A 16,018-nucleotide genomic window follows, 5' to 3' on the forward strand; every position below is an offset into this window, starting at 1 on the left:
TGGATTTTGTCAAATGTTTTTCTGTATGTATTGAAATGATCATATGATTTTTATCCCTCATTTTGTTTATGTGGTGCATTACACTGATTGATTTGCAGATACGGACACAACATTGCATCTTGGGACTAAATCCCACTTGATGATAGTGTATGTTTTTTAAATGTATTTCTGAATTTGTATTGCTACTATTTGGTTGAAGATTTATATTGGCTTATGATTTCCTTCCTTGTAGTACCTTTATCTGGTTTGGGTATCAGGATAATGCTGGCTTTGTAGAATGAGTTTGGGAGCTTTCCCTCTTCTTCCATCTTTTTTTTTTTGTATGTGTGTGTGTAATAGTTTGAGGCTAGGTATTAATTATTCTTTGAATATTTTGTAGAATTCACCTGTGAATCCATCTGGTCCAGGACTTTGTTTGATGGGAGTTTTTGATTATTGATATAATTTTATCACAAGTATTTGTACCCTTCCAATTTTATGTTTCTTCTGATTCAGTCTTGGAAGCTTACATATTTCTAGTTGTTTATTTTTTTTCTAGGTTGTCCAATTTATTGGTATACAGTTGTTTGTAGCATTTCCTTATAATCCTTTATATTTCCATGATGCTGGTTGTCACTTATCCTCTTTCATTTTTTATTTTAGTTTTTAGGGCTGTTCCCCAATTTTTCTTGATGAGTCTGGCTAAAGATTTGTCAACTTTATCTTTTCAAAAACTATCAAGTATCATTGATCTTTTCTGTTGTGTTTTTTTTTAAATCTCTATCTCATGATTTTGGGTGTGATCCTTATTCTATCCTTCCTTCCACTGACTTTGGGCTTTGTTTATATTTCTCTTTGTGGTTCTTTTAGGTGTAAGATTAGAATGTTTATTTGAGATTTTTTTTTCTGTTAATTGAGGTAGACCTGTATTGCTGTGGATTTCCTTCTTAAATTTGCTTTTGCTGTCCCGTAGATTTTTGCTCATTGTGTTTCTATTTTATTTGTCTAAAAATATCTTTTGATTTCTTCTTTGACTTCCTTGTAAACATACTGATTGTAAACATACTGATTGTTTAGTAACATGTTGTTTAGCCTCCATGTGTTCATGTTTTTCCATTTTTCTTCTTGTAATTGATCTCTAGTTTCATAACATTGTGATCAGAGAAGATGCTTGTTATGATTTCAGTCTTCCTAAATTTATTAAGACTTGTTTTGTGGCCTAACATGTGGTCTGTCCTAGAAAAATACTCTTTGTGCACTTAAAAAGAATGCATTTTCTGCTTTTTGGGGTGGAGTGTTCTTTAATATTTATTAAGTCCATCTCCTCTAATGTGTCATTTAAGGCCACTGTTTCCTTGTTGATTTCTGTCTGGTGATTTGTCCATTGATGTAAGTGGGTTGTTAAAGTTTCCAACTTTTATTATACTACTGTTGCTCTCTATTTCTATTAATATCTCTTTTATGTATTTAGGTGTGCCAACATTGTATGCATAAATATTTACAAGAGTTATATACTCTTGTTGAATTGATCCCTTTGTCATCATGAAATGCCCCTCTTTGTCTCTTGTGATAGCCTTTGTTTGAAAGTCTTTTTGTCTGGTATAAATATGGCTACCTCATATATTTTTTTCCATCGGCATGAAATACCTTTTTTCAACCCTTAACATTCAGTGTATGTGTGTGTGTCATTTGATTTGAAGTCTCTTGTAGGCAGCATATGTATGGGATTTTTTTAAATTCATTCAAGCACCTTATATCTTTTGATTGGCATATTTTGTCCATTTACATTTACAGTAATTATTAGTAAGCATGTAGTTATTGCCATTTTATTAATTTTTTGTTTATATTTTTTGTGGGATTTTTTTCTGTTCCTTTCTCCTTTTCTTGCTCCCTTCTGTTGTATATTGATAACTTTCTATAAAGACTTGTTTAGATTCCTTTTTTTTATTTTTTGTGTATCTATTATAGGTTTTTAGTTTTTGATTACAAAGAGATTCATATATACCAAGCTGTGTTTATGGAAGACTAATTAAGTTTATAGTCACTTATGTTCAAACATTCTAAGAACAATACATTTTTTTACTCATCTTTCCAAATTTATGTCTTGTAATCATATTTTGCATCTCTGTGTGTCTATCTCTAAATATATTGTATTTACACAGGCTCTTACTATTTTTTTTTTTCTAACCTCCACACTAGCTTTATAATTGTTTGATCCATGACTTATACTGTTTGCCTTTATTGGCGTAATTTTTTCCTGTGTTTTCTTATTTTTAGTTTTGAACTTTTCCACTTAAAGAATTGCCTTTAACATTTCTTGTAATACCAATTTAATTTTAATACCTCAACTTTTGCTTGTCTGAGAAACTCTTTATATCTCCTTCAATGCTGAATGATAACCTTGTGGGTTAGAATAATCTTAGTTGTAGGCTTTTCCCTTTTATCATTTTGAATATATGGTGCCATTCCCTTCTGGCCTGCAAAGTTCTGTTGAAAAGTGAGCTGATAGTTTTATGCCCCGCCTCCCTTGTATGTAACTAACTTCTTTCCTTATACCACTTTTAAGATTCTCCCTCATCTTTTTAACTTTTGCTATTTTATTTATGATGTGTCTTGGTGTGGGCTTCTTTGAGTTCATCTTTTTGGGACTCTGTATTTACTGGACTTGTAGGTCTATTTCCCTTGCCAGGGTGGGAAAGTTTTTAGTTAATATTTTTAAAAATAGGTTTTCTAGCCCTTTCTTTCTTCTCCTTTTGAGACACCTATGATGCATATGTTAACACACTTTATATTGTCCCATAAGTCTCTTAAACGTCCTCATTTATTTATTTTTTTGCTGTTCTGATTGGGTGATTTCCAGTACCTTGTCTTCTAGATCAGCAGTTCATTCTTCTGCATCATGTAATCTATTTTGATTCCCTCTAGTGTATATTTTAATTTCAGTTACTGTATTCAGCTCTGATTGGTTCTTTTTTATATTATCTGTCTCTTTGGTGAAGCTCTCACTAAGTCATCTGTTTTTCTCCTGAGTTCATTGAGCATGTTTATAATCATTGTTTTAAACTTTGTATCTTGTAGATTGTTTATCTCCTCTTCATTTAGTTGTTGTTGTTATTATTATTATTATTGGAGTTTTGTCCTGTTTTTTCAGCTGGAACATATTTCTCTGTCTTCCATTTTGGCTGTTTTCTTGTTTGTTTCTATATATTAGGTAGATCCTCTATATCTCCTGGTCTTTAAAGAGTGGTCTGATGTAGAAGGTGTTCTGTGGGGCCCGGTGGCAGAGTTCCCCCTACCAGAGCTGGGTGCACCTTGGGTGTCCCATATGGATTTCACCTGCCCTTCTGTTGGAGTTGGGCTGTGATTGCTGCAGTCATGTCAGTGCATGGGGTTGACCTCAGGCTGACTGTGAGGACTGGCCACAACTGCAGATGTGTGGAGTGGAATTGGCCCCACATAGTGGGATTTGCTTTAGCAGGGTGCTGGCACCAGCTTAGGCCATTGTCAGATGCGTTGGTTGTGGAGCTGCTTTGGTTGGGCTCTGGTACAATCCAAGGATGGCCACTTGGTATGTTGGTTCAGAGTCTCTTTGAAGGGACTCTGGTGCAGGATAAGGTGGGTCTCCAGTTGTGTCGGGCTTGGGACCATTTGGTGGGAGCTATGATGTAAGCAAAGTCTGGCTGCCACTTGTGGCCATGTGGTTGGAGCTACATTGTGAGCTGAGGCCAGTGTTGCTTGTGCTGGGCTTGGGGTCACTTGGTAGGAACTACAGTGTGGCCCACAAATGATGTTATAAATATCCAACTGGCCCTTGGCAGAAAAAAGGTTCACCACCCCTGTTCTAGTCCATGGGTGGAGAAAGCAGGGTCAGAGGCAGGATGCTGTTCCACACAGGTAGCTGGTGGCAGAGCTGAAATCAAACTCCAGACGGTTTCCACTACTTGCTCTTTAAATGTGCAATTTTTATTTGAAACAGTGTACTGTGTCCTGGGCTCAATATTAGGAGCTTGGGACACTGACATAAAGGAGACATCTTCCTCTACTACAGAAATTCAGTCTAGTTGGGGCCATCTAAGGAATGAAGTAATTGCAGAAGCACACGTGAAGTGTTATGTTTTTCTGCTGAAAAACAGAAAGGATGCCATGCTCAAGTCAACCTGTGGGGTAAGGTAGGACATGCTTCACAGAGCCAGGGGGCAGGCTCTGAAGAAAAAGACTTGGCCTGGCTGGAATATGGGAAAGAAAGATACAGAAGGACTAACATGTGCAAATGACATAGAGCACATCTGGGCAGCTGTAAGCTCAGCAGAAGTGAAGGGGCTGGGAAGTATGTATCAAGAGGAATGCAGGCAAGGAATCCCTACCTTAGAAAGCCATTCAGGGTTGTAGATGGAGGAGTAATTTGGGATTTGAATTTCAGAAACTTCATTCTGTCTTTCACTAGAGCAATGGAGGTCAGTTAGAGGCAATTTAAAATTCTAGGGAGTCCTAATTGAGATCCAAAAGATGGTAGTGGCACTAGGAATGAGAGCAGCAGAAACAGACAGTTAAGAATACTGTCCAAGTTTCGCTTGGAAATCAAGATAGATATTAAGCAGCATGAAAATTAAGTTTCCTTTAGCCTGTTGCCCAACTGTCATCTGACGTGGCAATTCCTGTCAGGCACACCCTCATGCCACTGAGTACTTTCATGGTTATTGTCATCTCTCACCTCCAGCAAGTGTTTTCTAATCCTGTGGTTCCTAGATCTTAGGATATTGGAGTGGCTTGTACTGTCCTTCCCCTTTGGGTACCACATACCCTCCTGGGGCTCTTCAGACCTCACTACTTCTTGCATTTGCCTAAGTAACTATTTTTATCATGTGTGCTGTTCCTAGTTGAAAAGCTCTGCTTCTGGAGTTCTTTCTTAGCAACAACAACCCAGCTCCTCTCTCAGGCTGACAAAATGCTCTTCAGCCTTGTCACTTGTCAAACTTTCCAGAAGGGATGTATCACACCCTGCTTTCTGTCCACAGACCCTAGAAGAGGCATGATGGTGGCTGAAAGGATTAAATGCTTTAATACTAAGTTCCATGCATATAGTAAGGGCCCAGTAAAAGGTCTTAAACACGATGGTAAGCTTAGAATTCCGTTACAATGTGACAAGTCATGTACAGCACTTATTATATTGGAATTACTTGCTACTGTGTATCTCCCATTAATTGTATATGCTTTGAGGGTATAATTATCACTACTCTGCATGGGATTTTACTTTTACAACATCCTGCTATGGTTCATGATTTTTTGATTTTTTATTTGTTTTTTGCCCTGATGGGAAATGAACTAGAAACCTTTTGGTGCACGTGTGGATGCCCAACAGTCACATGGGCCAGGGCTTGGTTCTTGATTTAAAAGCAGTTACTCATATTGTTTTTATCCCCATTGTTCCCTCCCCACTATATTCTGGCCAGTAACAATGATTAGGAAAATAAAGAATTAGAGAACAGAGGTTACTGTTGATTAGGAATTATCAATTATATGGTATGCCGTCCTCCAGCCTTTCCCAGATGTATATTTCTTACTTGGGAGCTTCTAATATAGCTTTGACTTCCAGCTCTAAAAAATGGGAGTAGCTTATCGATGCAAATATCTTAAAATGACACGGGATGGGTACTTTGCATTACTTTTTCCAGTTAGCTCTTAACTGTCTTTTGCTTAACATGAAGAAGAAAAATTACAACACAGAAATGCTCTGAGAGAAATGTGTGTGTTCATTTGAAAAGAAGATACCAACTCTTCATTTAGTTAACATTCACTTTATAAAATACCTTAAAAGAACAGGTAAAGTACTTGAGTTTACATAGTAACCGGAATTGGAAAAGGGTGAATACAGTATAAATTAATTGAACACACAGCTATTTTGCCACATTAGACAAATTTTAAAAAGGCATTTAAAAAATAAAATAGTAACTGGGAAGAAAACCCTTCACTCTATTGCTTTTTCTGGAAACTTTTCCTAGAAGCCCTAAAATTCCAGGTTAACAGGCAGTACCTGTATTGTTGAAAACATACGGTAATTTGCTTCCAAATCTGTTAGCTTAAGAGAAATAATTAAAATTTTAACCAGGTTGGATAATTCAGTGCAAATTAAAGCTTTAAGTTGAAAATCCGAGAGGAAACATAATGTCCAAACTGTAGGAAATATTTCTGAAACAAAAAAAAGAAAAAAAATTCACATTATGAAGAAATCTTTGCAAGTGTTCTTGTGTGTGAAATGTTAACAAATGGGCCCTTTGAAGTTGCAATTTGGGGTTTATTACTAAGACTATTTGCAGTGTGGGCAAGGTCATCATTTGGAAGGAAGTTCAGGTGAACCATAAGCACTGCTCTGATCCAATTCCAGAACATTTGGCCAGGATATTACAGACATCGAGGGGGGAAAAGTTGATGGAAATTAATTTACTTCACTATCATTGAGGATAGATACTTGTACCCTAGGACATGTTGGGGGTTGGGGGAGAGCAGGTTAATGCTGTCCATGATTTACTTGAATTTTTAGGGATAATATAGCATACTGGCTGAAAAATTATACTACCAAGTCTTGAGAAATGGGAGGAATGTCTAAACTTCTTGTATCACAGTGAAACCAAGTCAGGATCATTACCAACCATTAATGGACAGTCATTTTTATAACTAAAAATATTTGGGTTTAATTATTTCCTCAAAAATTTTTCTTGGAGTGTGATAACTCATAGGTCGCAGTGGGCTTTTCATGACAGTGTTTGGTAAAAAGTTTCCTCCTTCCATTCCATTCCGTACAGGTTTGTGGTCCATTTTTTTAAATGATAAAACCAGTGGTTGCTATTGAATCCAAGATGTGGAGATTTTGGTGGAGGCTAGTAAGTTTTCTTTGCAAAATAGATTTAAAAAAAGTTTTCTGGTCTAATTTACTATATCGCCATAAGTCTCTTTTCTAGTTCTCACTAGAAATTTTTGCACATTATTAAGAAATTGAGAATGTAGTTTTCTGACGTTTGCATTTTGCATCTTTCCCTAATCATAACAATATTATCACAGCGAAGTGGTGACTTAGATTTTAGACTGTACCTATGATCAGCAAGTCATAAAAAAGCCAAAATATTACAGTGCTATTCCAATGTGACATCCGAAACCTGATAAAACAACTGCAAAGCCATGGTGACATAACATGGAGTTCATAAAGCAATGCAGAATTAGCCAGTATAATTTTTAAAGGTGTAAGAAAACTGCAGTCATATACCTAACACAGGAAGAACATCTAAGGCGAATTCAAAATCCCCTTCCAGGGACATTAATCGGCTCAGAATCACCTGAAGATATTAAAACACAAGCACAAACTCTCCAAGGCCCGTGACTCCTCCAACACCTCACAGCACGACGCGAAACTGTGGAGTACGGGCCGTTCCCCTCGCAGCGAGCCTGGCCGCTCCAAGTCCCCAGCAGCCTGCCTCCCCGTGGGACCTGCCAGCTGCTGGCCGTGTCCTTCCTCACCCTCAGGAGCGGCTCAGCACCAGAAGCATCTTTTTACATCGCACTGCGTGTGTGTCAACTGAGTGGGAGAAGCAGGCCCAGTCCTGCAGTCAGTCTGTATTTAGAACACCTTCTGTGGGCTTTACACAGCCCTGGTTTCGTCTCATTTCTCCACTACTCGTTAGGAAAGAGTCAAACAGATTGCCTGAAAATCTGACGCTTTGCTGGAAGCCTTCCAGACCTTGTCCATCAGAGAGACTTTCACCATCAAAAGCACAAAGAACTAGACATTATTACCGAAACCGGCTTGCAACAGTTTGTGCTTTAAAAACAGTGCCGAGCACATCACAGATGCACAATAAATATTTGTAGAGTTATTAAAGGTATCAACACGGTTTCTGAAGAACCAACCTCCATTTTGCAAAAAAGGTAAAACTAGGCAAATTTCTTTCACCTGACTGGATGGAGCTATGTGAAGCAATGAATGAATCTACAAATTTAATATGAACTGTAATTTGATTCCAAAGAGAAAATTATGCAAAAAAACACAACAAACCCAGAAAACACAAACATTGCCACAGTAGCATTAGCACTTAGCAGTGCATCAAAGATTTAATGTTTCCACTGCAAAATGAACTGGCTCCTAAACCTGTTATGTACCAGAGTGTAATCACTCAAACAGGAAATGAACTCCACTTGGGAGAGGTATGGCAGTAATTCTATCTGAAAATTGTTAATGTATTTCAGGGAGACAGCCCCTTATTCAGCATGCCTCACGGAAATGCAGGCATACGTATCAGGGGGCCTTGTTATATAACTTCAGTACGGCACTGTCACGTGCAAGTGTATTTTCCCCACATCTGCAGTAGTTGCTTTCTAATATTTTAGGCTTTTATAGTCATGACACCCCTGGGATGACAAAGGTGAGAATACAGGAGATTAAAGATCCCAAAACTTACACTAAAAAGGGAAGCTCTTCTATGTTATATGAAAACACCTTATCAAATGCAGTTCACTGACAAAAAAATGCTTTATACATTCAGATTTTCCCCATCTCTCCTCAACGATGGTTTCCAAAAAAAGACTCAGTAGTGAAGGCCACACTTTTTTTTTTTTTTGCATTAGTTTGATACATTGAAAATCAGAACCTTTTAAAACAGCTTGTAAATGGGAGAGATGCAATTGGTGGGGCTGTGAGGGGAGAGATCGAAATGAGTATGTGACTTAGCTGTTTGGTGTGGACAGCAACGGAGTCGGTGGAAAATGTTACAGCAGACCTGACCGCTCTACAAAGGGTCCGTCAAGAACACAGTACAAGTATAAAAAAACCAACCAAACAAAAAACCTAAAAACGAACTGCAACTTCGCCAACTTGTAAACAAGGAAAAGCATTTCACAGATTCAAAGTTCAAGGGAAGTAAACGTCTTTAAATTACTTTTGTCAGTTCAACCCTGATTTAAAAGTATGGCTAGCAAAAATAAGGAAGGCACAGCCGCTGCCACCCTGGGCAAGCAGCCGTCCTCTGAGACGCGGCCCCGAGCCCTCCGGGCGCCACGTCGGGGGCAGCCTCTCCCTTCAGTTCCACGCTCGTCTCCCGTCCTCCTGGAATATGCGCCAGCTGCTCCTCACGTGGGTGGCAGTCCTGGCCGCTATAGATTTAGACGCGGGGACACTGGAGGGGGGAAGGCAAATTCTCGGAGGATGCTCCGGGCCACTTCGACGTTATTCTGGGCGATCTCTAAGGCTCTCTTCACCTCTTCAAACGCATAACCCTCTCCCATGAGTTTCGCGATTTTCCCATCCACGTTTTCCGCTGCCTCGGGCCCGTGGGGCTTTCTGTGGTGAATTTCTGGGGCAGTCCTGCGGGGCCGCGGTTTAGGAGGTCTGGCTGGTGCTTGTGAACCATCTGTGTGGGTTTTAAAGATCAAAATCATTTAAATAATGAGACAAAAGTAAAGACAAAATGACATTAGTATGACCTCATTATTTTATATGAAAACCTGTTTTTCATTGTCTCTGTTTTTCTGTTTTTTCCACTGTAGGGGAGGTTACATTGTCCCCATTTTGAACATTAGAAAACTGAGGTAGAATGTGTGAGATGTTAACACAAATTTATTTCCAATTCCACATATTACTCTTCAAGCCTTATGAAATAAGAGCTACAGAAGGAAAAAACTGTGTGAAAGACGGGCTTTCACTTTGGCAAACAGCTCGCCCGTCTTGGCTGCGGTGGAGGGAGTTTCTTGGGAAGTTTCTACGAGATGAAACTGTCACACGCTCGCAGACATTCCTTGCAGGACACCCACCTGTCCTCCATCCCACCACCCACGTCCCAGCGGCACTGCTCTGAGAAACGCTTTGTACTGACGCTAACAGACAGCGATGCCTCACCGATGGCAGGCAGAAAAGGAACGGAAGTGGGGCGCCCCGGGCCCCCCGCGGCAGGCGGCTGAGCAGAAGCGCCCGGCTCGGACGCGTTCCCCAGGTTCCTGCCGGGGCTCTGCCGGGAGAGCAACGCCAGCGGAGACACTGGCAGGGGCCGGGCGGCTCCAGGTCAGTCCCCTGCTGAGAGGACTTTCTCGGAGTTAAACTAAATGGCGCTGGTGCCCATGAGTAGAGGGCAGTTTTAGTGAGACAGAGAATTACAGCCCCCCCCCTGTACAGAGCGCCCGGGCCTGAGCTAGTAACTTGAGAGGGTAGGTACACTCGTTCATGCATTTCCGTATGTCTCTACCCAGCACTTTAATTCAGATGCCTAGATTTTTAAGAAGATTACAATAAAAACTGTCAAACATATGTGATGAAACACATTGTGGATTTAACACTATGTAGACATCAACATTTATTTAATATATTTTCTCTTAGGTCATGCACAAATGCCAAACGATAAATCCAAGGACACAGTTAAGTGAATGAGGAAGGTGAGGCTAGGACCCAAACGCCTCCTGCCTCCTGTCCGGCCACATTTCCCAATGGCTTGAGGAGATACTGTAAGTAGATATTTTTAATAATAAAATCTAAATCATAAAAATTATCTGATATAACTCCTATTCACAATTCTAGCAATAGCTATAGAACATACATAAAAGCATCCAGGATGAAACTACTTGGTTCCACACCAAACTCAATAACAGTCTTGATTTTTATTTTTTTCTTTCTTATAGGATAATACTCAGTTTGAAAAATAAATTATAGTGGTAGATAAAGCTTATTAAATTCTGCTCATATATAGAACATTAATTTCTGGTTCTTGCTAAGTCTGTTCTTTCTTGCTGTAACTAAACATCTAAAATATTTATTGTCTGCTAAACTGCACTGTTTACTGTGTTTTGAGATTCCATTTATTTTTCTATTAAGTATTTCCATTATGTCATGCAGAGATGAACAATAAATTATACTTTGCTTCTAATCATTTCCAAAAAACCATTAAATTCTAGCAAACCTTCCTTTAATCAATTACCATAGAATTTATACATTGAAATCTCCTCTGTTCTGATTTAACTGAGAAAAGTACCTAAACATAAGTCTAAATTCCTTGTATTCTGCTGGTAATTTTGTAAGATTTTTTTCTACTATTGTTATTTTGTTTCTGTCCAAAATACTGAGAAGGGCACATGAATGTCAAGCACCTGTGGAAAGAACAGGTATGTGTATGCATGTTCTGCTAAAGTGGACGGACACTGGCAACCAGAGATGCGGCAAATAGGGTAACTGGCAATAAAGTCTTAAGATTTAGAGCTTTTAGATTTAATAGACATATGTATCTTTGATCTTGGTAGATGGCACCTATTAAAAACCCCAGGAAACCTATCCATTCTGTGAGGCTGCTATAATGAATACTGGCCAAATGCAATGGAATGCAGATGACTAATTTTACTTAAGAGAAAGCTTTTCTTTGCTTAGAAAAAAATAAGTGTTAAGCAGAATTTAGGAAACCTAAGTTAGCAGGGAAAAACACACACACATACGCACTACGATGAAATCAAATCTCTAGTCAAGAATGGTGAAGGCCTCTCATTCTGGAATTGGTTTGTTTCTTTTTGCACACAAACTATATTGGAAGTATCAACTAGAGAAAATGATTCAGATCCCCTCTCGATGGAATCATGACAGATTTTAAAACATTTCAATAAAAATAAAACCTTCTTGAAGCAAAGATTTATTTTTTCAATACATAGATTTCCCTTTAAATCCAAAACTCATAGATCCCAACTCACTTAATCCTAGCCATCATTGCCCTAACTCAAAATGTTTCCCCCAAACAGTGCTGACATCTCTTCAGACTCTTACAGGTGCCCTGAAGTTGAGCCGTATCATATATTAGAGTCTACAAATGGAAGTAAAATGGAATCTCAGTTACAACTTTTTGCCACCTGTTATATATAAATTTCTCCTTATCGCTGTATTATATTCAGTTTTGAGTATCTTAATTTTTTTGTTCAACTGTTTTGGTCAGATGCATCTCACTCAGTGTGGCCTCTAAGATTTTGAGTAACTCTGATTTAAGCAATTTACTTTTATAATTCTCTCTCTAAATCTCGTGTATCTCCATTTTCAGAGTTATTATTTATCCCTTCTCAGTCAGGTAGTATGTGAATTAATTAAGGGAATGTTCAGGACAATGAGTTCACATTTATAATGATCACTGCTCCCCTGAAAACAGCACTTGCTGTTGTTAAGGGACGTGGGAGAGGTCTGGAAGGAGGTGAAAACGTGGAATTGTTGGGAGTGCATAACTCTATAGAAAGCTTTTCATTTTAAGCAAGATCTCTTACAGCCTGAATAGTGGGAGCTGTTTTTTTTTTAAAAAAGGCAGACCATTTCTATGTTGATCATTAAGAGCAAAATGCTTAAAATGAATCCCTCCCTCTTTTGACACATTTCTTCCCAAAGCTCAGAATCAGCCTTCCCTGTCCCCACAGCGTCTAACAGCGGGAGACGCCAGGTGCTTATTCACTTCAGAATGTGTGGGTAATAGAAGGGAGCAGTGAAACAGAAGATGAAACGACCTCACATCCCCCACGGCGTTATGCTGGAGTTCAGGAGGGCATGGCACGGGGTGGCATCTTACCAACTCTGGGAATTTCTGTGCCCGAACGATTCACCCTTAAGAACAGTTATGGAGGGCATGTGTTTATTCTAGCGCTGCTGTCCATGCTCAAGGCATTTAAGTCCCATGAGCAATAGCAACAATATCAAAATAAGTGCAAGAATAGGAAAATAGTACATTTTCCTGGAGCAGCAATTTTACTCGAGGGTGTGAGATTAATAGTTTTTAATACTGAAATGAATGCAGGTATACCAAAGAGTAAAATGCAAAATTTGCATATATTTTTGAGATTAAACAGGCTTTGAAGCAATTTCCTGCATGTGACTGTCCACTTTTAGTTAGAGCCTTACTCCATGTGTTGATTAGACTTAACTATTTGGTGTGGAGAAAGATTTTAGAAGCACTGGTTTAAGGGTAAATCTTATTCAATTTTCAATTTCTGAGCCTATAAAAGAGCAAAGAGACATAAAAATTTTTTTAAAAAGCCCTAGATGGCATGAGAATTAATCTGATGACAACAGGATCAGAATAATCCCTTGAATGATTACTGTACATCAAGCATATTTGAGGGACAAAAACAATCTTAGATCCTATAAGGGTCTGTGGCCCTCCCAAGGGCCACAGTACATGGAACTATGCAGTATATCTTTGGTAGCAAACTTTCACTGTTGTAGAGGGGGTCAGAATTGAATAGTAGGAAAAGGTCTAAAAAGGCCTTAGGTGGACTATGATTAAAAAAAAAAAATTAAAAAAAAATGAGAGACACACTGCTGTATGTCTACATCTATGGGAGTGGATGGTACGTATACTTCAGTGGCTACCAACTGTTTTGCCACAAGAGGGCCTTCATTATCTAAACTTTGGTGGGATTTTTTTTAGTCAATATTTAGAAAGATGTATTTAACAAGCAAATGTCATAATTAATGAGTATGTTTTCCTACTTCCTATTTCTGTTAAGCCGTATTTAACAATACCTACAACACCAAGTTTCTGTATTTTAGACAAAAGAAAAGGCACTTAATGTGTTAGAATTTGTTAGACTTTTAAAATATTAGTGTTTGACAATACATAAAAATGATGGACCATCATACCATAATTTAAAATGACATTTATTTAAAAATTATACTTATGATAACTATGTTAAATGGAATTGAAGAATTGACATATTAAGTATGATTTCAACTGTGAGCATGTGCATGGAAAAAACAAAGAAATGCTCTAAAATGGCAATAATCATTATTAGTGATGGGATTATAAGTGACTTTTTCTTGTTGTTTTTAAATTCTATTGTTTTATACATGCCTATCAGTGACAACACTCCCGACATCAAGACCCTTAGACTACTTATTTTCTCAACTATATCTGAGAATGACAAAAATAATATAAATTTAACTGATTAAGGCATAAAAGAAATCTTGAACACATCAATCATCATTAAGACAGTTATTCTAATTTGTATCAATTCTGGAACTCATCTATACCATAAACTTGAATTGCTGTCAATATGGACACACCATCTAAATACAGTTTTCACTAAATTACAAAAAAATAAAACATCTTCATATATACTGTAATAGATAATTATGAGAGTTAAGGTTATAACACACCATTTTTAAATGGTTATTAAAGAGCATTGGTATTAGATTTATAAGAAAAAAGACTTCAGGTAGTCCAACTGTGTAAACTATAACACTGCAATTTTCTTTGTTGAAACACTAAACAAAATCTTTATTGAAGACATCACTAATGACAATATACAATTTCATCCTTTGTGAAGTAACTGAGATCTTAGTGGCGATAACTATAGAATATTTGGTCTTAATATAAAATTCATTCAATACTCAATTACTTTTCCTTGAAGCTAGTAAAGGAAATGCAGTATTGGAATTAATTGCTTTTATAATGAGACCTCCTTTATTTTGTGTATTTGGCAATAAGATCTTTTAGCAGTTACGATAATTTCAGCATATAACTTGTATTAAATCTACTTGTATTTTCAAGTGTTGCTCTGAACTGCCTTCTAAATACTAAGAACATGGAAAATCTCCAGCGCTAACACTGCCCTTCCTCAGCACGAGCACAGACACATCATCATTGTGACTGTTTTACTACAAGTTGGACTCCCTGGGCTTTTAAAGAATGGCATTCAAACTGTAGCAAATTTTATCTTATAACAGGAGAAAAGAAAACTGTAAAATTTGTAAAACTCAAAAATAGCTAGTAATAGACATGAACACCATGTGAATAATGTACCCATGTGAAGAAATAAGATTAGCAAAAAATGCTTGCCTCATTCATATACAGGTATATTTGAATTTAACACAGACTGGTTAAATCCACTTATTTCTGATGAACCATCATTAGATATCAAGTGTTACATCTGAAAAGCTTTACTCCTCTCCCCCACATTTGTGTAACTGTCTTAAACACTTGGAAGGCTCTTTGTATATGCAGACATACATATGCACACATCCTTCATCAATAAAATCATAGTTTTGAATTCTTTAGAAACATTTATGTATAAAATTTCTATGCAAAGACTAAGTCACGATCAGTCATTTAGATCACCATAAAGACCAGAGAAATTGAATTTATACAGTGTAGCAATTATATCAGAATCCTCAATGGTCATCTTAGGCCTTAATAAAAGCACATTACTGCAAAATAAGGGCTATTAGAATCTTAAAGGCACACAGCATACAGTCTCAAGTTTTGGATAAAAAGACCAAATCCAGGAGGCAAGCCCAGGCCCTCTGCTGGTGTGAAATTAACAAGTGGACAGCTTGGGAGCCCTGTGAACAAATATCTTGTTGGGAAAAGTATGTGTTTTCTGTGGCTTGACCTTGTTTGTAAAGAGTGTTCAGGGAGTAGGTTGAAATATTTGATGTTGCAGCTAGCTGAAGCTCTCAGAGTAATAATCAGGCCTATTTTATCACTCAGGTAAAAGCTGGTTCAGGCTTCTGGTAAATGCCTATTTGGGGACATTTCAAAAGGTTTGTGACTCAAAGTTTATCCTTAGAATTTCTAGTGTAATGCTAATTGGAATTCCTATCAGTTGAAATCATACATGTGAATGATTTCCTCTGGGCTTGACAATACCCACATATTAAGAAAAAAACTGTAAAGAAGCTGTGAAAATAGAACATTTTGGCCACAACTCTTTCCATAACTTGAGTATATGATTCTTTAATCCAGAGTTGGTGCTACTGAATATGTTATTTTAAATCAGTCATGGTCCTCTCCTCTAAGTTGTATTTTAACATGATTTCCTTAAGGGATTTGCTTCCTTCTTTTATATAGAGGCTGTCAGATACTGTCTCCCCTTGTTCTTGACTTTCACATTTTTTTACCGATCTGGAAATCTATCTACCCTTTTGACTATAGTGCTTTGTTGGCTAACCATGGGGTATATCTAAAACCTTGTAAAGACCAGAAGTAAACAGGTAAGAGAGCATGGACCAAAATTTGAAAAGGCTAGTAAAATTTTCTATGTTCTCCTG

At 37.7% G+C, this 16,018-nt stretch overlaps 1 protein-coding gene across 1 annotated transcript in view; it reads right to left on the reverse strand.

The window, feature by feature from the left end:
* Positions 1-5,758: 5,758 nt before the first annotated feature.
* CBLB (Cbl proto-oncogene B) overlaps positions 5,759-16,018 on the reverse strand; it is a 192,615-nt gene continuing 182,355 nt past the window's right edge. Inside the window, exon 20 of the mRNA XM_087818138.1 lies at positions 5,759-9,374. Coding sequence (XP_087674264.1) covers positions 9,118-9,374 — 257 coding nt within the window. The 3' untranslated portion in view covers positions 5,759-9,117. The remainder of the gene's footprint in view (positions 9,375-16,018) is intronic.

Source organism: Miniopterus natalensis, chromosome 6 (genome assembly GCF_054644295.1).
Source record: "Miniopterus natalensis isolate mMinNat1 chromosome 6, mMinNat1.hap1, whole genome shotgun sequence".
In the NCBI taxonomy this organism is placed as follows: domain Eukaryota; kingdom Metazoa; phylum Chordata; class Mammalia; order Chiroptera; family Miniopteridae; genus Miniopterus; species Miniopterus natalensis.